Source organism: Neofelis nebulosa, chromosome 6 (genome assembly GCF_028018385.1).
Source record: "Neofelis nebulosa isolate mNeoNeb1 chromosome 6, mNeoNeb1.pri, whole genome shotgun sequence".
Lineage (NCBI taxonomy): Eukaryota > Metazoa > Chordata > Mammalia > Carnivora > Felidae > Neofelis > Neofelis nebulosa.
Window position 1 is genome coordinate 67,603,173 of NC_080787.1, and position 21,783 is coordinate 67,624,955.

Here is a 21,783-nt window from a genome sequence, read left to right on the forward strand (position 1 = left end):
GTTTAGGGATTCTGCAGCCTCTCAAAGTGTAAATTGACAGACAAAGGTTATTCTCCTTTAATCCTGGAGTTACACTGCTGTCAAATGGAGCACCAAAAAATAAAAAATGGACATAGGAGTGATTACTAGTCATGCTATGTGGTTTGGCTGTTTTTAGACTATGACCACGTTGAGGTAGATGTTCCATTTTATGTACCTTCATCAGAAGAAATACACGTTTAGAGCATGTGGATATTAGGCTGCTCTAGTATGAGACTGTGGTTTCATTTTCTGTGGTTTTAGTCGCTTACAGTTTGGAAGCAGATGATCTTTCTTCTGATATATCACCAGGTGATCAGTAGTAGCTTAACACTTGTCACGGTGCCTCACTTGTCATTTACCTCACTTCATCTCATCACGTAGGCATTTATCATCTCACATCATAAGAAGAGTACAGCATATTTTGAGAGACCACATTCACATAACTTTTATTATAGCATATTAATTGTTCTACTTTATGCTCTCTGTGCCTAATTTATAAATTAAACTTTGTCATAGGTGTGGATGTATAGGAAAAAAAACCAGTATATATACGTTTCGGTACTATCCATGGTTTCAGGCATCCCCAGGGTACTTGGAATGTATCTTGGAAAGTGTATGGGGGTGTGGTGAGGGGGACTACTAGAATAGGTTTCCCAGCCATTTTGGATTTTCTTGTAGTTTCATCTCTTCCACAGGGAATAGACCTCAGGATTTTGAGCCGGTTCTTAGACTGAACAGAAACTAAACATTATGGAAAGATTACTTAGTGAGATGGTTGCTTCATTACCTAACAACTTAAACATTGTGTGCTTAATTCTGCCATTGTGCAGAGCACTTCTAGTGGTCATCAAGCAACTCTGTAAGGTTAGAAGTCCTATCTCCAAGTTTACAGAAGAGAGTGGAGACTAAGTGACAGTCTCAGGGCACAGTGTAGCAAGCAGTGGGACCAGAGTTCTAGTCCTGGCAGGCTGGCTCCAGTGCACTTGCTCTTAGGCTCTGAGAGTTTCTGCTGCATCACTGGTAGTTAGGTAATATTTTATTCCAGTGCATTCCCATATTTGGTATTCCACTGTGTCCGAGTCCTTACACATTTCAGACTTTCTGCAAAATGCAGTGACTTCTATCTCAAAATGCTTGCTTAATTTGTCATAGTAGATTCAACTATTGTTCTCCTTAAATTTGTGAATACAATGCTTGGATGGTAATTTATTGCTACTTTTTTTAGCCAAGATGTTAAATGTTTGATTTTTTAAAAAACTAAGGCAAATTTGTTTACAGGATCTTTAACTTCTACCTACTACTCACCTTATTCTGTAGTTTGAGAAGACCCTTACCCAGTTTCTACCATTCTTCTTAGAATTCTTTGAAACTCTTCATATCTAAAACAATTTCATGTAAACAAATGTGAATGTGATTGAATAAATGGCTGCAGAGATCATTAAAGTGAAGTTATTAGCTGTGATTGTATAATCTGTGTGCACATATAGGTTAAGTGAACATTTTTCTTTTGTATTAAGTATCTGAATGTTTATTTCTATTTTCCAAAAGTGGAATGAAGATATGGTTGAGAGTATAGGTGAAGTTTTGCTGTACTTCATTTCTGGATAGACTAGAAACATTCTACTATGAGGTTAAAACTGATCTAGATTAGGTTTACAGAAATATGATGCAGCTTTTGAAAAACAAAGGCTTTTTTTTTCAAAGACAAAATCAGCCTTTGCAAGACCCTCTTGCACTCTGCTGTAGTTCTTTATTCTAAGGGATACCAGTTCCTTGAAATAGTTGAAGTGGATCCCCAGCATCTCCCATGAATGGTGGTCCTCACACAGCAGCCACATACTATTGTTGAACCCACTGTGGTCAGGATATGATGGGCAAAAATGCAGTGTCAGTTTAGCAGGTAAACACAATTTATTATGAAAGAGCTTTGATCTAGTTCTCTCACATTAACAGATTTAAAATAGGAAACATTGTATCTTTGTCCTAGATGTTGGTTTTGTGTGGGCTTGTGAATGATCCTGATGTCACCATATTACCTTCTACAGTTGTATAATTTCTAATTCATTTAGATTTTAAGGAAGGGATGAACTATGTGTTAGTATGCAGAATTTGATAGCTTGTTTTGGTATTTGTCTCAGGGGACACCCTCTATACCTGCAGCTGCCACTCTGTCTACAGTAATATCTGGAGATCTGGATCTCTTCACTGAGCAAGCTACAAAGTCAGAAGAGGTAGCAAAGAAACAACTCTCCAAAGATTCCATCTTATCTCTGTATGGCACAGGAACCATTCAGCAGCAGAGTACTCCTGGTAATTCATTTTCAAATCTGCTTTCAGTGAATTGCAGTAACATTACTAGAATACCCTTTGTATGATATTATTTCTTCCTATTTTTCCATGTACCAGGTGCTTCTTTGCAATTTGTGCAACTACAAAACTGGTATGAAGCATTAGAATTAAAAAGCATATACAGGATTCACAAAACTTTATTTAGAAGTAACACGCTGTTCACATATCACTTAATATTGTTTCACAAGCTTACAGGACATGGGTTATTTTTGAAGAATTATTTTGATTTGCATGAAGTTTACAACTTTGTGTACAGTATGGTATTTTCTCTGTAAGTAAACAATAAGCAATCTGAATTATCACATGAATTCCAAAACTGAGTTTTTAATAATTATAATGAAAGACTAGCACAGTAAGATCTATTGTTTACATAGTTTGAATCTGTCAAATGCACTCCTTCTAAAATAATGAGCTGGAATTCTAGGACACTTGCTTCCATTAAAGGCAGACACCATCAGCTCTCAGTTGTGTATCTGATAGTGGGAGACAAGCCGTGCAAGTCAGCACAAACAGCACATAATCTCATGCTGTGGAGTTTATATGGCTATTGCATAAGATATATCTAGCCTAAATTTGCTCAGGTTTGTAACTGATTTGTGTGCATTTTGGAAGTAACCAGCTCTGAGGTTGTGAGTCGGTCTGAGCAGTAGGAGCAGATTGGAATTAAAATTTTTGCTGTGGGTTCTTCAGAAAGATGGTGATCCTTTTTCTGTGATTATAGAGGTGAGTGCAACTGTATACAGTAGCCCTGCTTTCTTCATTCATTTTCTTTTCATGGTTCTTAAAATGCAGGTGTGTTTATGGGACCCACAAATATACCATTTACCTCACAAGCACCGACTGCATTTCAAGGTTTTCCACCAATGGGCGTGCCTGTGCCTGCACCTGCAGCTCCTGGCCTTCTAGGAAATGTGATGGGACAGAGTACAAGCATGATGGTGGGCATGCCCATGCCCAATGGGTTTATGGGAAACGCACAAACTGGTGTGATGCCACTTCCCCCAAATGTGGTTGGCCCCCACGGAGGAATGGTGGGACAGATGGGCGCGCCCCAGAGTAAGTTTGGCCTGCCGCAAGCTCAGCAGCCCCAGTGGAACCTCTCACAGGTAGGGGGTCATTTACTCTCCAGCGTCTCCAAAATCAAAGAAATGGGATTCATTTTCTGAATGGTTTATTTAAAAATAACAACATGGCAGAAAAGATCTGAGTAAGGATAATGTATCAGATGGGACTTGTCTATAGGTATTATGAAGTTACATCAAACAGACAAGTGAGCTGTCACTGACCCTATATTTAGAGTATTCTGTAAAGCAATGTTAAGCATTTTTTCATTTCAGAGTATAATACTGGTGAACATCCTGTTTGTAACAGCTGGAAATTATCTTGGGCATCTTGAGAGACTTCCTCTCTGCTACCTGTAAAATTAGCACCAAGCTTCAACCCAGCTCCCTGGTGGGGCATTTTTATAGTTCACTTAGACCTGCCTATCTTCACTACTAAGTTGGGGGCAGGGAGTGGTTTCCAGTCTCAAAGCACTATTTTGTAAGGGATCTAGGCTGTTCTTCATGTCATATGCCTACTGCCCCTGGCTTTATAAAAGTTTGTTTAAAAACCTTTGTACAGTTGAGTTTCCTTTTTACTTATGGACAAATCCACATCTGTCTCAGACATCCCCTTACATTATAAAATCCCATTTTACTTGTAAAACTTTTTTCAAATCAGTCTATTTTAGTGCTCCATTCTGACTTTTCTGCATAGACAAAGACCCTTAGATTTAGCTTCATGCTTCAGCCTCTCTTTCCCTTACAGTTCCTATTTGGTGTTCCTCTAGCACTGGGGGGAATCTTGGTTTCTGTTCAGCTGTTTTACCTTGAGAGCATTCAGAGAATAGTCTATACTGATAGTTAACATTACTAAAATCACTGTATATCCTGTGAATGCTTTTACTATCACATTTTAAAGATTTTTTTAAGTACTCTCCACACCCAGCATGGGGTTTGAACTTAAACCCCAAGATCAAGAGTCACATGCTGTACCAACTGTGCCAGCCAGGAGCCCCTACCGTCATTGTTTAAAGGAATTATCTGCATGACATTGGTGTCCACCCTCTGGGAACCTTAAGTACCAAATGTCAGTAACAGCTTTTGTGTAGCCAAAATACTGAAGTACACTCAGCTCAAAGTTAAGGTGCTAGATGAATCAGTAAGGGGTTAATGTTGGCCTTTACTTTCAGGCGTGCTGAGGGGTGCTGCTGTTTTCCAGCACCCCTCAATGGAATGGAAGCCAATGAGGTGGTTTACAACCTTTAGTTGGTATGAAGACGTGTACACTATGCCTCATCAGCAATGTGGTGAACATTAGTGTCTTTGCAAGACCGCTAAAGAACCTTATTAAGTATACATTCCAACCCCGAGCACAGATTTTTGAATCCACTCTGTACTTTGTGATAAATCTTGCCTTTCCTTTCCTTATCATCAGTCTTAGAAGAAGAGAAGTACCATAGTGAAAGGGTTAGGATGCTTATATACATATATGATTCCAGTCTGGAAGAAAAACACAGGTCATCTTATACCTTATATAATGAAAATTAATTTTAGATGTTTAGTGGTTAAGCAAAAGAAAATGTATGCTTTACAGCCTTTTTTTAATACTTAAGAACCATTTAAGATTTTAATGAAGACAGAATAATACCTGTCATAAACAGTATATAGTTTTGGAGTATTTGACTTTCTAAAATTTACTCAGTCCTTATAGTTAAAGCACAACATCCTGATATAGTTGAAAGTTAGAATAGTGGACTCAAATACAAATTCAAAGATTGCTTTGGTGTTTTTTCAGTTGTGGTTAATCTTTGGGGGACAAGAAATGGAGTCTTGAAAATGAATAAATAGGATTGAGATCACTTTATGGACAATGCTAAAAAAAAAAGTGGAAGGAAAGAACAAGAAGGAAACAAAATAGCTATTTGCTTTCTCTAGGGAAATAATTGTTTGGTAGTCTACTTATACCCCTGTGCTTTGACTAATTTTCATATTGATGAAAAATACTTCTATAATTGCTATTAAACTTCATTATCTCTTTGACTAAATTAACCTCAAAGGCAGCTTCTAATAAATGTCTAACTGTGGCTCAAGAAACAAGAATTAAAAGTGAAGTAAACGTCCTAAAATAAGCCTTTTATGTTCCACAGATGAATCAGCAAATGGCCGGCATGAGTATCAGCAGTACAAACCCCGCAGTGGGTTTTGGCCAGCCCCCCAGCACAACAGCGGGCTGGTCTGGAAGCTCATCGGGTCAGACTCTCAGCACACAGCTGTGGAAATGAAAACTGCACTGCAAGTTTCATCCAGAACTACCACCTGACATTCCTTGCTAAAACGCATCTAGTTCCCCTGTTTATTCATGTACATATTTTTTTTTTCTTTTTCCCCATTTGTTCATATTAAGAATTATCTGACTGACCGTGTTGGTCTGTACAGATTAAATTTGATGTGAAAAGCAGGTTGAGAAACAATTTTATGTCAAGGGCAGCTTTGCTCATTTCCCATGATTTCGTAAACCACATTATTTGAGAAGCTGCTCAGTCAACTTGCATAATCAGTTTTACTCTCGATAAAAGTATAGCTCTAATGTTTGCATATAAGGGAAGTAGTTATCATGTTAGTAATACCTCTAACAGTATAAACCCCACCCCCAAATTAGCCAGTAATCCTGTAGGAAGGTACTGTATGATCAAATGTTTAATCATATAAATAGAATGTAAATGTGTCACTGAGCACTGTTTTCTAGTGTATCAAAGTTCTTTTATTTCATCATTCACTTCACTGTGCTGTTGTTATGATGTGCTTAACAGGGAACGTGGCTAGTGAAAGGAAGATAAACCTGGATGTTACTACAAAACTTAGTTTAACGAATGTTTAAAGAACTCAAATTTTATCTGCCTCTCTTGTAATTTGGATCTCTTCTTATGTACATAGTGCTAATAACATGAAGACCTTTCTCTGCACTATACGCAAACAGGGTAACTAAACAAAGCCACTTTCAATCCTTGAAGGTATATCCAGGTTTATGACAGTAATTGTGTTTACATTTTATGGTGCCTAGTATTGACAAAATGTTATATCCCTATATTAAACAGATAAATCCATAGACCTTTTTATTTTTGTGGGTTTTATTTCCTACAATGTATACTGCCACCAACCATATGAAAATTACTTAATATTTCAAAGTGAGGAATTGGGAACATTTAGTCAACAAAATACCTGTCCTTTGTTTCTGAAACCAGTTCCACCAATTATAAGGCCAAATGGGAAAAAAAAAAAAAAAAAAAGTACACAAGATACTCACAGTGTATCCCGCAGTGTCACTAGCTGTACTGTACAAAGAACTTCCGGTTTCGTTGTAGGGAAAACATGCAGAACAAATGAAGACAAAAAACACACACTTTATACCATCCAGTCAGCCGTGTTAACTGGCAAGCTCTGCTTAAACAGATGTCCATCAGATGACAGTCAAGGCTGCTGTACTGAAGTAAAGTGAACAATACCTGAATGTTTGGCAGCCTGACCTCCAAACGTCCTCTCCCACGTCCACCAGCCAGGCAAACTGCACCAGTTGCTGCTTCAGTTTCTTCAATTTATACCTCAATTTTCACCGTGTCCAGGTGGTACTTTGGCTCGTTGGCTAGATTAACCTTCTCTGTCCGAGTGTGCCACACGAGAACCTAGAGGGGAGGGAAATCTTTTGGGTAGCCATGCTTCTTAACGCTGACACTCAACAAGGTCAAGCAGCACAAGTGAAATGAATACCTTGGTGCAGTTATTTGCTTTTGGTTCCAGCTCTTCAACTGTTGTTATCTGTTTTAGAAAATCAGATTCTTGCATCCCTGGCTGGGATCCACGACGCTTAAATACGGCTTTTGGATTGGACAAGATGACTTGAAGACTGACAGCAAATCCTTTGTGAAAAGTGAGAAAAAAAAAAAAAGACTTTAAAATAAAATAATTGGCGTACTTCTCTTTTTTCTGTAAAATTTTGGACACATCAGAAATTCTTCTACATGCCAAGTATGTGCCAGGTCTTGGCTCTCAGAGTTGAATAGTAGGAGCATTACGTGTAGAAAGCAACCGGGGCACTGTGGTACGTTCAGTGCCACGACAGAGGTGTACGCACAGGGGCGGGGGACAAGAGCCACTGTAAAATACAAAGTCTAGGCTGTTGACAAGAAGCTGCTCGTTCATAGAGGTCATCACAGCCCAGCCTTCGACACTCTGGGAATTGGGAACTAAACGGAAACATAGCTGCAGAGCATACAGACTTACCCTAACTGTCCTCGGGGTGTAAGCCTGCCTGGGTATCCTGCCTGTTCTTTAACACCTTTATGTGTGCTCTCCTCAGAACCAGCACTGCTGCGATTTACTTTTGAGTTTAGAAGACTGAGGAGTACAAGTCAGTTAGCTAGAATATGAAAAATCTGTAATCATTTGGTTTAAATTTCTAATTTGGTTCAATCTGACAAGGGTGGGGTGGGGTGGGGGGGAGGTTTGGAAGTCAGTACAGGAGGTGTCCAGCCATTTGATAAATTTGGTTTTGGGGTTTAATTTTTTGAGGGAAACATTACTCTCAATTGCCTTCAATGGTTTGGTCGTGAAAAATCATTACTATTGAATCTGGTTTAGGAAACCCTATGTTAAAGGCTTAGTCATTAAACACACTGCAAGCTTTCTCAGCAAGCAACTGCTGTTAACCTTTGTGGTTGTTTTGAAAGTCTGAGGTCCTGGACCTCTGCTCTTTATGACTAAGCTAACAATGAAGTTAGATACCCTCCCAGAGTCAAAGCTGCGAGGCCTGATCTCCAGGAATGTTCCTTAGCAACTTTTCGCCCTTTTCTACATTAACTGAATTGATTTATGCTTCTTTTTGCAAAAGCATAGTTAGCAAAGTAAGTTCCAAATGATACTAGGCAGTAAGTAATTGGGGAGTTGTGAGAAAACCACAACCAGTATTCTCATCACTCCACATGCCAGACTGGGCCACTTCCATGTTCTAGACCCTGCCCTCTTCACAGGAAAGTCTCCCACTAAGCTAGCTCCCCACAAACACAACTTGGCTCAGCACCTGCTGAGTGAGGCAGAACAAGTAAAACAACCATGAAGCATTAGCCTGAGGACTGGCCCAGTATCTCCCACCAGTCCTGGAGGGTGGTGGCACATTCTAGCAGAAAGAACACTGAATTTAGAGTTAACAAGCCTTTTGATTTTGCCTAGATCCTTGTACTTGGGACACTGGCCAAGTCACTGAAACTTTCTTGATCCTAAAGCTTTCCCATTTCCTCATCTGCCAAGAGGGGTGTGACACCTTGTCAGCTCAGTGTGTCATGTAAAATTAGCAAATGGAAAGACCCCACTAACTGTACAGCACTGTTCATGAGGTACTATGGTATATACATAAAAATACCATTAGAAATATGAAGGGCAGGTGGCGCTGGCCGCCATCTATGGCCGGAGAACAGGGTTTACAGGGAAAGGGCCTGTGAAAGTGGTGGCAGAACCAGGCCACCAGCATTTCACACCACTTGGCTAAGGAGCCTGAAGCCTTCCCGAGACAGCCAAAACAGCCATAGACCTCTTCAGCAAAAAGCCAGAGGTTCAGATTCACACATAAAAAGTAACCTCTCTAACTGGTGATTTTTGTGCTCTAGGAGGCCTTGCTTTTTTTTTTTTTTCTTCCATGTACTTAAAAATAAGTTTCATACTTTTTCTACAGTTGAGGGTCTGCCCTTCTCCATCACTGAAGCTCCTGGTATATTTTTCACATGGCTTCAAGGTACTAATTGTATTTCCCCTTTCTTATAATTAAAAAAAAAAAATAGAATCTGGGGCACCTGGGTGGCTCAGTTGGTTGAGCGTCCGACTTCAGCTCAGGTCATGGTCTTGCAGTTCGTGAGTTTGAGCCCCGCGTCAGGCTCTGTGCTGACAGCTCAGAGCCTGGAGCCTGCTTCGGATTCTGTATCTCTCTCTCTCTCCCCCTCCCCTGCTCATGCTCTGCCTCTCTCCATCTCTCAAAAATAAATGTTGAAAAATTAAAAAAAAAATAGGATCCAAACCATACAGAAGTCGTTCTGAAAATGTGAAGTCAGTTTGATTTCCTTCATTTTCCCAGAAGTCATTTTTTTCTTTAAAAAAAAAAAATTTTTTTTTTTAATGTTTATTTTTGAGAGAGACAGAGACAGAATGCGAGTGGGTTAGGGGCAGAGAGAGAGGGAGATGCAGAATCAGAGGCAGGCTTCAGGCTCTGAGCTGTCAGCACAGAGCCCCACACGGGGCTCGGACTCATGAGCCATGAGATCATGACCTGAGCCAAAGTCGGATGCTCAACCGACTGAGCCATCCAGGTGCCCCTTCCCTGAAGTCTTTAACACATTCATCATGGTGACCACTCAGATTCAGATTAAGTGTAGTTTCTTGCTTTCCTTGGCTCGGGAATACCTTCTAGCTCTTAGAGTTACACAGCACAATCTACCAACTTAAGCAAAGCTGCCAGCCAGCTGTGAAGCTAGACACTGTTTTGCTGTGGGGCCCTTTCCTGGCCTCACTGGAGAAGAGGGTGCACCTGGCAGGCCAGCACCCTGGAGAGAGATTTTCCCGGGTGGCTCACCCGAAGCAAAGTGATTTCCTATGATCTAATACAAAAGGGGGAGGGAGGCAATTCAGAGGCTTTTCAATCTCCTACTTTGCCCATATGCCCCTGCTGGGTGAGCTCTTTAAAGGAAGCTGGTCACAGCCAGCCCCAGGGACTACACACTACCCAGGCCCACACCCTGGGTTGCCTTTCAGGGAATCATGACGTGCTATGAAGCTGGGGAGTTAGAGAGTTCTCCCTATGAGAACAGGACAAGGAGTTTTTAAGCTCCTCAAACCACTGCTTCCAACCCAAGATGGAGATCTTGGGTTTTCTTAATTTCCAAGTATTTATGCCTCAAGTATTTTATGTGCCCTTCCTTTTTTCTAGTGAAATTAATTTAGCTTTAAAGATGTTTGCAGTAGTTTTTGAGATACTGGGAGCCTTACAAAAAAACATGGGACTAGGATTCTCTGTCCTGGTCAGCTGTATACAAAATAAAATGCAAATGAAAACTGGCGATTCACTGTGAATGGCTTGTTCAAGTGAAGTAGAGATAGGGTCCCTAATGTAAGTATGTATGTATCCCCTATGTATGTACGTGTGTGCGTGTATATGTGAATGTGTGTGTAATAAATGTGTTAGACATACATAAACGTAATCTAACAAATACTTATTTTTTCTAATACCTAGCAACATAAAATTCAAAATGCCTGAGCTACAAAAATTACCATGTGTACAAAGCAGGAAAATACAACCCCAAATATACCCCATATGTTCAAAAAGGGGAAAGATTGAGCATGCTAAGGAGAGTTATGGAAGATACAAAAAAAAAAAAAAAAAAAAAAAAAACCAATGTGATCTCACTGTTGTGAAAAATATACTGGCTGAGATTAGCAGCTGATAAATCATTGCAGAATAAAAGACTAGTAAACTTGAAGAATGAACAATAGAAACTACCAAAAGGACACACAGAAAGGAAAATATCAAGACAGACAGACATATCAAGACAGACACACACACACACACACCCCAAAGAAACTGAATGAAAGGTTTGGAAAGAGGGATAGGAAAAAAAAAAATGAAAAAACTGAAAACTTACTAAATTTGGAAATCAGTAAGGATATGTAACACTTGACCTGACATAAGATGCACCACCAAACAATACAGAATCCACAATCTTCAAGTACACATGGGACATTATCAAGATAGGCCACATAGTCTGGGCCAGAAATCAAATCTCAATAAAGATGAAAGAATTCAAATTGTACAAAGTGTTTCTCTGACCACAACAGAATTAAAATAGAAATCAATAACATGAAGCTATCTGGAAAATCTCCAAATATTTGGATACCAAACAATGTAATTCGAAATAGACTATGGATCTAAGAAACCAAAAGGGAAATGAAAAAGTGGTTAAATGAATGAAAACAGTGGGATGCATCTAAAATAGTACTTAGATGGAAAATTAATTTTTTAACAGCTATAAACAAATTTATTAGGAAGGGTAAGTTCCCACACCTTTTTATACTTAAAAAAAAAAAAAGCAAATAAAACCCAAAATGAATAGAAAAATGTACTAGTAAACCTATGAGCTAAAATCAATGAAATAGAAAATAGAGAAGATCAGTGAAATAAAAAGCATGTCCTTTGAGAAAAGAAGTCAAGAAAATTGATAAATATCTACCCATACCTATCAGAGGGGGAAAAAAAGTCATAAGTTACCAATACTGGGAATATTGGTATGTATTCTACAAATATAAAATGATAAAGGAGTATTAGAAAAAACATTATGGCAGAAAATTTGACAACTTACATAAAAATGGACAAATTCCTTGAAAGAAACAGCTATCAAAGTTCAGTCATGAAGAAATAATCTATGTAGCCCCATATCAATAAGGAAATTAAATTTATAGTTCAAAATTGCCCACACCATCCCCCCCTCCCCCCCACCCAAACCAAAATAAAACTGAGAAAACAAACTAACAAAAAACCTCCAGGCCCAAATAGTTTCACTGATGGTATCTACCAAATGTTTAAGGAAGAAGTATTAACTATTTGTATAGAAAATAAAAAAGGAAGGAACATTTCAAATCCTCTCAAGCCAGCATTTCCCTAATACCAAAACCAAACAAGTATTAGGTAAAAAATAAAAAAGATTACAAGACAAGGTAAGATAAGAAAACTACAGGTCTAACGACCTTCATGAACACAGAAAAATTCTTAAGAGTTTTAGCCATTTGAATCCAACTATAAATCATGACCAAATGAGGTTTATTCCAAGACTGCAATGTTGCTTTAACATTTCAAAATCAATCAGTGTAATTCACCAACTTAAGATGTTATAAAAAAGAAAAATATATTGTAATAAATGTAGAAAACGCACTTGACAAAATCCAACATCAAGATTTTTAAAAAGCCACTCAGCAAACTAATAAAAGTGAACTTCCTCAACTTGGTAAAGGACATCTACAAAAAACCTATTGCCGATACTATATATACTTCATGGTGAAAGACAGTGTTAAAACCCCTGAAGATTGCAATGAGGCAAGGTTGTCACTGTCAACTTTTACTCAACAGTGTACTGGAGGTCCTAGCCATTGCAACAAGGAAAAAACAAACCAAAACCAGACAAACTGGAAAAAGAAAAAGCAAGTCCAGAAAATCTCTTCCTCTTTCAGCCATAAACACATCAGTAATGCTTATCAGTTCCTTCTGTTATGTATCAACTTCCTCTTACCTCCACATACTTGTCCCACTGGCATATTCTTTTCTAATTACACATAATCTAATCTTAAAAGCAAGGGTGTTACAAACCAAACTTATTTCGAATTCTCACAGGATAGATTTTGGCAACATTACAGTTCGGCCACAATAAAGATACTAATGGCCTTTTTTCCTCCTGACGGTCAGCTCTGGCTAGTGATACTGGAATACTGTGCTCTTGACACACTTCTACTACTGGCAACAGGTCTGGTAATTTCAAAAGTTGGTCTCTACTCACTTGAAATAAAAAGAGACTATCAATTTCCAAATTAAAATGTATACACACACAGTTGTCTCAGGAATTGCTGAAGAAAGATGTGCAATGTGGCACCTCCTTCTAATTCTCCCTGAGGCGACCCCCTCTCCTTTCATATCTCTTCTTAGCAGAGCACATCCAGTCTTTTGCAGTGTGTGTGTCAATCTTCCGCACCCACACACCCCCTTTAATGAGATATAATTCATACATGCCAAAATTTGCTCTTAAAGGATATGTGTGATTAAATGGCTTTTAGTATATTCATAACTCTGGGCACTTTTTTTTAAAGTTTACTTATTGGTTTTGAGGGCAGATGAGGTAGGGGCAGAGAGAGAGGGGGAGAGAGAATCCCAAGCAGGCTCCGTGCCATCAGCACAGAGCCTGACAAAGGGCTCGAACTTACCAACCGAGAGATAACGACCTGAGCCAAAACAAAGAGACAGACGCATAACTGACCAAGCCACACAGGCACCCCTGGGCACTTTAAAAAAAAATTTTTTTTAATGTTTATTTATTTTTGAGACAGAGAGAGACAGAGCATGAACAGGGGAGGGGCAGAGAGAGAGGGAGACACAGAATCTGAAATGGGCTCCAGGCTCTGAGCTGTCAGCACAGAGCCCGACGCGGGGCTCGAACTCACAGACCGTGAGATCATGACCTGAGCCGAAGTCGGACACTTAACCGACTGAGCCCCCCAGGCGGGGCACTTTTTAAAAAAAAAACAAAACTATCTTTCTCTATTGAATGGCCTTGGCACCCTTGGCAAAAATCAACTGACCACAATGTGAGGGCTTATTTATGGTCAATTCTCTTCTATTAATTCATATGCTTATCTTTATGCCAGTGCCACACTATTACTGTACCTTTATATACTCAGTTTTCAAATCAGGAAGCATAAGTCTTCCAACTTTGCTGTTTTACAAAATTGTTTTGGCTATTTGGAGTTCCTTGATTTCCCATGTTAATTTTAGGATGACCTTGTCAATTTCTGAAAAAGGGCAGCCAAAATCTTGATAGGAATTACCCCAAATCTACAGATGAATTTGGGGAATATTGCACCATTGGAGTAATATTATATCTTCTAATCCATAACACTGTCTCCTAATCCAGGAACATAAAATGTCTGTATACTTATTTAGTTCAATTTTTCTAAATGTTTTACAGTTTCCAGTATACAATTCTCATACTTTTTTTATTACTAAGTATTTTATTATTTCTGACACTGTTGTGAATAAAACTGTTTACTGGTTTCCTTTTTCAGATTGTTCATTGCCAGTGTATAAAGGGGGCATCTGGGTGCCTCATTTGGGAAAGGTCTGACTCCTGATTTCGGTTCAGGTCAGTATCTCATGGTTAGTAACACTGAGCCCCACATTGGGCTGTGTGCTGACAGCATGGAACATGCTTGGGATTCTCTCTCTCCCTCTCTCTGCCCCCCTACCACTGCTCATGTGCTCTCTCTCTCTCTCTCTCAAATAAGTAAAACGTAAAAAAAAATGCATTTCATTTTCATATGTTGATCTTATATCCTGCAACCTTGCTGAATTTATTTACTAGCACTGATAGCTGTGTATGTATTCTTGAGGATTTTGTACATAAAAGATCATGCTATTGATTATTTAAGATATTTTACTTCTTCCTTTCCAACCTAGATGACTTTTATTCCTTTTTCTCAATAATTACCCTAGCTACCACCTGTATTACAATGGTGAATACAACTGTCAAGAGGGATCACCTTTGTCATGATCTTTATGGGAAAAGCTTTCAGTCTTCAGCTGTTTAAAATATTAGCTTTTTCATAGATGCCCTACATCAAATAAAAGATGTTCTTTCCCATTCCTCACTTACTGATCTGTCTAGTGTTTTTATCATGAAATGACATTGAATTTTGTCAGGTGCTTCTTCTGCATCTATTGATTTGATCAGGTGGTTTTTGTGGTTTGTTCTACTGATCATGGTACATTACATTGACTGACTTTTGTATATGAACTAACCTTACACTCCAGTGATAACTCTCACCTGGTTATGGTGTATAATTCTTTTTATGTTTCTGGATTAACTCCACCAGTATTTTGTTTAGGATTTTTGCATCTATATTCATAAGGGATATTGGTAAGTTTTTTGCTTTCTGATGTCCAGTTTGGGGATCAGGGTAACAATGGTCTAATAGAATGACTTCAAATATGTTCCCTCCTTACTATTTTTTGGAAATGTTTGTGAATGATCAGTCTTAATTATTTTTTAAATGCTTGTTAGAATTCACCAGTAAATCTGGAACTGGGCTTTTCTCTATACAGGTTTCATTGATTACTAATTCAATCTATTTCTTACAGGTCTATTCAGATTTTCTATTTCCTTTTGAATCAGTTGTTTTTTTGTTTTTTGTTTAGTTTATTTATTTATTTTGAGAGAGAGTGCATGTGTGTGTGTGGGAAGAGGGGCAGAGAGAGAGGAGAGAGAATCCGAAGCAGGCTCAGCACTGTTAGTGCAGAGCCTGATGCGGGGCCCAATCCCATGAACCATGAGATCACAACCTAAGCCTTAGTCGAGAGTAGAATGCTTAACCAACTGAGCCACCCAGATGGCTTTTCAAAGCCCCTATGGAATGAAATATTATCTAAGATTTTTCTAATTTTTTGATTAGCTTATTGTTTGCCATAACTATTACCATTGCCTCAGGAATCTGCAATGATAATCAACATTTTGTTTTTACTTTTGTTTTTATTTAGTTTTTGTTTGAGGTTTTTGTTTTCCTATTTTTTATTTTTTAAAAATGCTCCCAGGAAAAGGCTGTTTGTACTGGGTGAGATCTGAGTGAAGTCAGATAAAGACAAGCTTGGAGAATGGGATTTTCTAAAGACCTGTTAGGTCAAATAATGGAAATTCTCTTAGAATGAAGCTTTGAATAAGTTCCAACCCTGTTCTTCCCTCCCAGTGACTGCTAGGATAAGTAGCTGTTGATTTTCAGCCTGACTCCAAGGCCACCGTGGAACTAGGGAGAAAGGGACAGGAATAGGGCAAGGTGACACAATGTAATACTCACTGTTATTACCAACATTTAACCATTTTTCTTGAACAAATACTCCTCAGAGTGATGCACACTTTGGGTTAACTTCCACAGTTGTGAGAAAGTTGATTTTGATAATCACTGTTTTTATAGAAGATAATATTCAGAGGTCCTTACTCTGTCATTACCAATGATGTTCCTGCCTTTCTCTTTTTCAAACTCCCAATCCCACTGTGACCATTTCAGGAGAATAAGTTAGGAAGCAGCAGCCACAGTAATGTAGGGCATGAAGGTTAAAAATGGAAAACTGCCAAGGAATCAAAAAATGCCTTGAGACAAATGAGAATGGAAATACAACACACCAGAACTTATACAGCAAAAGCAGTTCTAAGGGGAAGGTTCTTAGTGATAAATGCCTACACAAAAAACAAAGATCTCAAAAAAAATTTTTTTTCCTTAAAGTACTAGAAAAAGAAAAAAAAATCACCAAAAGTTAGAAGAAGTAAGTAAATAGCAAAGATCAGAGCAGAAAAAAATGAAATAGAGACTAAAAAGTTAATAGAAATGATAAATGAAACTAAGAGCTGGCTCTTTGAAAAGATAAACAAAACTGACAAACCTTCAGCTGGAATCACCAAGAAAGAGTGGGCTCAAATAAAATTATAAATAAAAGAGAAGGCTGTGGCTCAGTCAGTTATGTCTGACTGTGGCTCAGGTCATGATCTTACAGTTTGTGAGTTCAAGCCCTGCACTGGACTCTGTTCTGACAGCTCAGAGCCTGGAGTCTGCTTCAGATTCTGTGTCTTCCTCTCTCTCTGCCCCTCCCCCACCCACACTCTCTCTCAAAAATTCAACATGTTAAAAAATTTATTTTTAATAAAAGGCATTACTATTAACAAGACAGAAATGGAAAGGATAAGAAACTACTATGAAGAAATACAGACTAACAAATTGGACAAAACCTAGAAAAAATGGATATTCTCCAGAAACATACAACCTACCAAGAATCATAAAGAAATAGAAAATCTGAATAGACCAATGACTAGTGAGGAGACTGGATCAGTAATCAAAAAACTCTCAACCAAATAGAAGACCAGATGGCTTCAATGATGAATTTTACCAAACATTCAAATGCTTCCAAACATTTTATGAGGCCAGCAATACCCTAATACCATAACCTGACAAGGTTACCACAAGAAAATTATAGGTATCTTTGATGAACATAGATGCAAAAATCCTCAACAAAATGTTAGCTAACTGAATTCAATAATAAAAAAGAATCAAGTGATCAAATGGGATTTACTCCAGGGACGCAAGGATGATTCAATATCTGCAAATCTATCAGCGTGATCTACCAGACTAACAAAATGAAGGATGAAAATTACATGATCATCTCAATAGACACAGAAAAAGCATTTGACAAAATTCAATATCCTCTTGTGATAAAAACTCTCAACAAAGTGCATACGGATGAAATGTACCCCAACATAATAAAGGCCAGATAGGACAAGCCCACAGCTGACATCATACTTAATAGTGAAGAGCTGGAAGTTTTCTCCCTAAGGTCAGGAACAAGACAAGGATGCCCACTCTCACCATTTTTATTCGATATAGTACCGGAAGTTCTAGCCACAGTGATCAGACAAGAAATAAAAGTCATTCAAATTGGAAAAGAAGAAGTAAAACTATCATTATTTGCAGATTACATGATACCAAATATAGAAAAATGTTAAGACTCCACCAAAAACTGTTAGAATAAATGAGTTCAGTAAATCGTAGGATACAAAATCAATATACAAAAATTTTCTCATTTCTATACACTAGTAATGAACTATCAGACAGAGAACTTAAGAAAACAATCTCATTTACAATTGCATCAGAAAGAATAAAATGCCTGGGAGAAATTTAACCAAGGAGGTAAAAGACTGACATGATGATACAAACTGAAAACACAAATAAATGGGAAATTATTCCATACTAGGGATTGGAAGAATATTGTCAAAATCTCCAAACTACCCAAAGCAATCCAGAATCAATGCAATCCCTATCAAAATTCCAGTGACATTTTTCACAGAAAAGAAACAACTCTAAAATTTGTGTGGAACCACAAAAGACCCTGAATAGGGGGTGCCTGGGTGGCTTAGTCAGTTAAGCGGCTGACTTTGGCTCAGGTCATGATCTCGTGTTCCGTGAATTCGAGCCCCGCGTTGGGCTCAGTGCTGACCGCTCAGAGCCTGGAGCCTGTTTCAGATTCTGTGTCTCCCTCTCTCTGACCCTCCCCCATTCATGCTCTGTCTCTGTCTCAAAAATAAATAAAAGTTAAAAAAAAAAAAATTAAAAAAAAAAAAAGACCCTGTATAGGCAAAGCAACTTTGAGAAAGAAGAGTAAAGCTGGAGGCATCATGTTCTGTGATTTCAAACCACGTTACAAACCTGTAGTAATCAAAACAATAAGGTATTTGCATGAAACAGATACGTAGATAAATGGAACAGAATAAATAGCCCAGAAACAAACCCATGCATTTAGGGTCAGTTAATTTAAGACAAAGGAACCAAGAATATATACAATGAGGAAAGCACAGACTCTTACATAAATGGTCTTGGGAAAACTGGACAGCCAGATGCAAAAGAATGACACTCAACCACTGTCTTACACCATACACAAAAATCCACTCCAAATGGATTAAAGACTTGAATATAAGATCTGAATCCATAAAACTCCTATACAAAAATATATGTGGTAAGCTCCTTGACAGCAATCTTGGTGATGACTTTTTGGATCTAATACCAAAAGTAAAGGCAACAAAAGCAAAAATAAACAAGTGGGACTATATCGAAATAAAAGGCTTCAGCCCAGTAGAGGAAACCATCAGCATGATAAAAAGGTGACCTACCCAAATGGGAGAAAATATTTGCAAATCACGTATGTACGGGGGCAAATGTCCCAAAATATATAAAGAACTCATATAACTCAACAGCAAAAAACAACAACAATCTGATTAAAAAATAAGCAGAGGACCTGAATACGCATTTTTCTAAAGAAGATAAACAACAGCCAACAGACACATGAAAAGATATTCAACATCACTCATCATCAGGGAAATACAAATCAAAACCACAATGAGATATCACCTATGTTAGAATGGCTCATATCAAAAAGACAAATAATGACAAGTTTTGGCAAGAACATGGAGAAAAGGGGACCCATGCACACTGGTGGCAGGAGTGTAAATTGGTACAGCCACTATGAAAAACAACATGGAAGCTCCTCAAAAAATTAAAAATACCATATGATCCAGCAATACCATTTCTGGGTATTTAAAAAGAAAATGAGGGGCGCCTGGGTGGCTCAGTCAGTTAAGCGTCTGACTTTGGCTCAGGTCATGATCTTGCGGTCTGTGAGTTTGAGCCCCGCGTTGGGCTCTGTGCTGACCACTCAGAGCCTGGAGCCTGTTTCAGATTCTGTGTCTCCCTGTCTCTCTGACCCTCCCCTGTTCATGCTTTGTCTCTCTCTGTCTCAAAATAAATAAAAGTTTAAAAAAAATTTTTTAAAGAAAATGAAAAACTAACTCAAAAAGATGTATGTACCCCCCACTGTGTTCATTGTAGTATTATGTACAACAGCCAAGGCATGGAGGCAACCTAAGTGTCCACTGATGGATAAATGGATAAGAAGATGTGTTACGTATATATACAACATAATATTATTCGGCCATAAAAAAGAAAGAAATCTTGCCTTTTGCAACAACATGGATGAATCTTTTTAAATTTTTTTCTTAATGTTTATTTATTTTTGAGAGAGACTGAGGCAGAATGTGAGTAGATTAAGGGCAGAGTGAGAGGGAGACACAGAATCCAAAGCGGGCTCCAGGCTCCAAGCCGTCAGCACAGAGCCCAACGTGGGGCTCAAACTCACAAGCTGTGAGATCATGACCTGAGCAGAAGTCGGACGCTCAACCAACTGAGCCACCCAGGCGCCCCAACGTGGATGAATCTTGAATGCACTAGGCTACATGCAGTAAGTCAGAGAAAGACAAATGCCAAACGATTTCACTTATATGCAAAATCTAAAAAAGAAAATCAAACTCACAGATACAGGGAACAGACTGATGTTTGCCAGAAGTAGGGGGGTGGAGGGTGGTCAAAAGTACTAACTCTCAGTTACAAAATAAATAATTCCTGGGCGTGTAAAGTATAGCCTGATGAATACAGTTAATACTATATTTTATATTTGAAAGTTAAGAGAGTTCTCATCGCAAGAAAAGCATTTTTAACTATATATGGTGATGGATGTTAACTAGAATTCCTGTGGTGATCATTTTGCAATATATAAAATATCAAATCATGTTGTACACCTAAAACTAGTGTGTTATATGACAAGTATGTATCAATTTAAAAAATGGAAAACTGCTACTGAGTGATTTTTCATAATCTTGTACCTTCTAGCCTTGGCATCTGTGAACTATCCAACTGAAAAACAGATGTGTTAATAGTAGTGTTTGAGGAATCATTTTCATTACACTTAAATTACTTAAATCAGATATAGAAAGCAGAAAATAGGGCTGTATAAAAGGAATGTTGTCTTTCCTCCTTGACTATCATTTCTAAATTGCCACTATATCATGTCAGTCTTTAAGTAGAGATTTTCAAGGTCCTAAGACTAAATACTCAAGTGATATGTGTGTTTCCAAGGGGCAGAGAGAGCTACAACTTTCCACATTTACCTCCAATTATACCTTACAATGATTTTCTTCTAGCGCAGGAAAGGAACGAAAAAGCATGGCCTGGCTGTAAATGGATCTGTTAATCTGCTTCAGAATACTGACTGACACTTTATGTTTGCTTCAGTGTAAACCCCTCCCCACTTTTTGTTGTTGTTGCATAATTTTTAAAACTCCTCAAAAGCCAGTCACTGTTCTTGTGGAAAAAAATAAAACACTCTTCATTTCTAAGCCGTATTCTTTACTTAATCTATAAACAATTCATTTAAATCTTTACTCTGAAAACAAACCATCACAGAAACCTAAATCTTCTAAGGAAACCGTCAGGATGCTGAATCAGGATGAAAAGAGTGAAAGATAAGTTAACAAGGCTTAATTAACTGGACACCAAAAATATCCACGACAGAGATTTTCGTAAGCTGGTGGCAGAGAAGTATGGCACGCTTCATACTGAGGTTCAGAAGATAAAGTGGTTCTATTGGCTCAACAGCCAAAAAGACTGTGATGGGAAGTGAAGTGCTGTATGTACTGAGAATGGCAGACTCAGAAGGGTTGACAATGTCTAAGTAAGAATCATGGTCTCATGCTTTATTCTAGCTATGACGTCTTCTGCTTCCCATTATTCATGAGCACTACTGCATGTGTCACTAAGTCACTCTACAACCCAGGAAATACAGCAAAACTGGAGAAGGGATCTGTGTTCCTATTTCTGAAACCCCAGCACTTACAAGTAAATCATTTTTTAAAACGTTTATTTATGGGGGCACCTGGGTGGCTTAGTTGGTTAAGCGTTGACTTTGGCTCAGGTCATGATCTCACACTTGGTGAGATTGAGCCCTGCGTTGGGCTCTGTGCTGACAGCTTGGAGCCTGGAGCTGGCTTTGGATTCTGTGTGTGTGTGTGTCTCTCTCTCTCTGCCCCTCCCCTACTCAAAAATTTTTTAAATAAAAAAATAAAAATAAAAAGTGTATTTATTTATTTAGAGAGAGAGAGAGAGAAAGTGCAAGGGTGGGAGGGGCAGAGAGAGAGGCAGAGAGAGAGAG

The 21,783-nt window shown here is 38.4% G+C and overlaps 2 protein-coding genes across 6 annotated transcripts in view; one reads left to right on the plus strand and one right to left on the minus strand.

Annotated features, from left to right (window-relative positions):
* Positions 1-6,519, plus strand: part of SMAP1 (small ArfGAP 1) — a 215,969-nt gene extending 209,450 nt beyond the window's left edge. For 4 of the 5 annotated variants that reach the window (XM_058734391.1, XM_058734392.1, XM_058734394.1 and 1 more), the window contains 3 exons: positions 2,160-2,331; positions 3,163-3,476; positions 5,561-6,519. In XM_058734391.1, the coding sequence (XP_058590374.1) occupies positions 2,160-2,331; positions 3,163-3,476; positions 5,561-5,695 (621 nt within the window). In that variant the 3' untranslated portion in view covers positions 5,696-6,519. The remainder of the gene's footprint in view (positions 1-2,159; positions 2,332-3,162; positions 3,477-5,560) is intronic. The other variant, XM_058734395.1, reaches the window with a different exon arrangement.
* B3GAT2 (beta-1,3-glucuronyltransferase 2) overlaps positions 5,942-21,783 on the minus strand; it is a 97,271-nt gene continuing 81,429 nt past the window's right edge. Inside the window, exons 3-4 of the mRNA XM_058734396.1 lie at positions 7,179-7,327; positions 5,942-7,093 (exon numbers count right to left, since the gene is read on the minus strand). Coding sequence (XP_058590379.1) covers positions 7,007-7,093; positions 7,179-7,327 — 236 coding nt within the window. The 3' untranslated portion in view covers positions 5,942-7,006. The remainder of the gene's footprint in view (positions 7,094-7,178; positions 7,328-21,783) is intronic.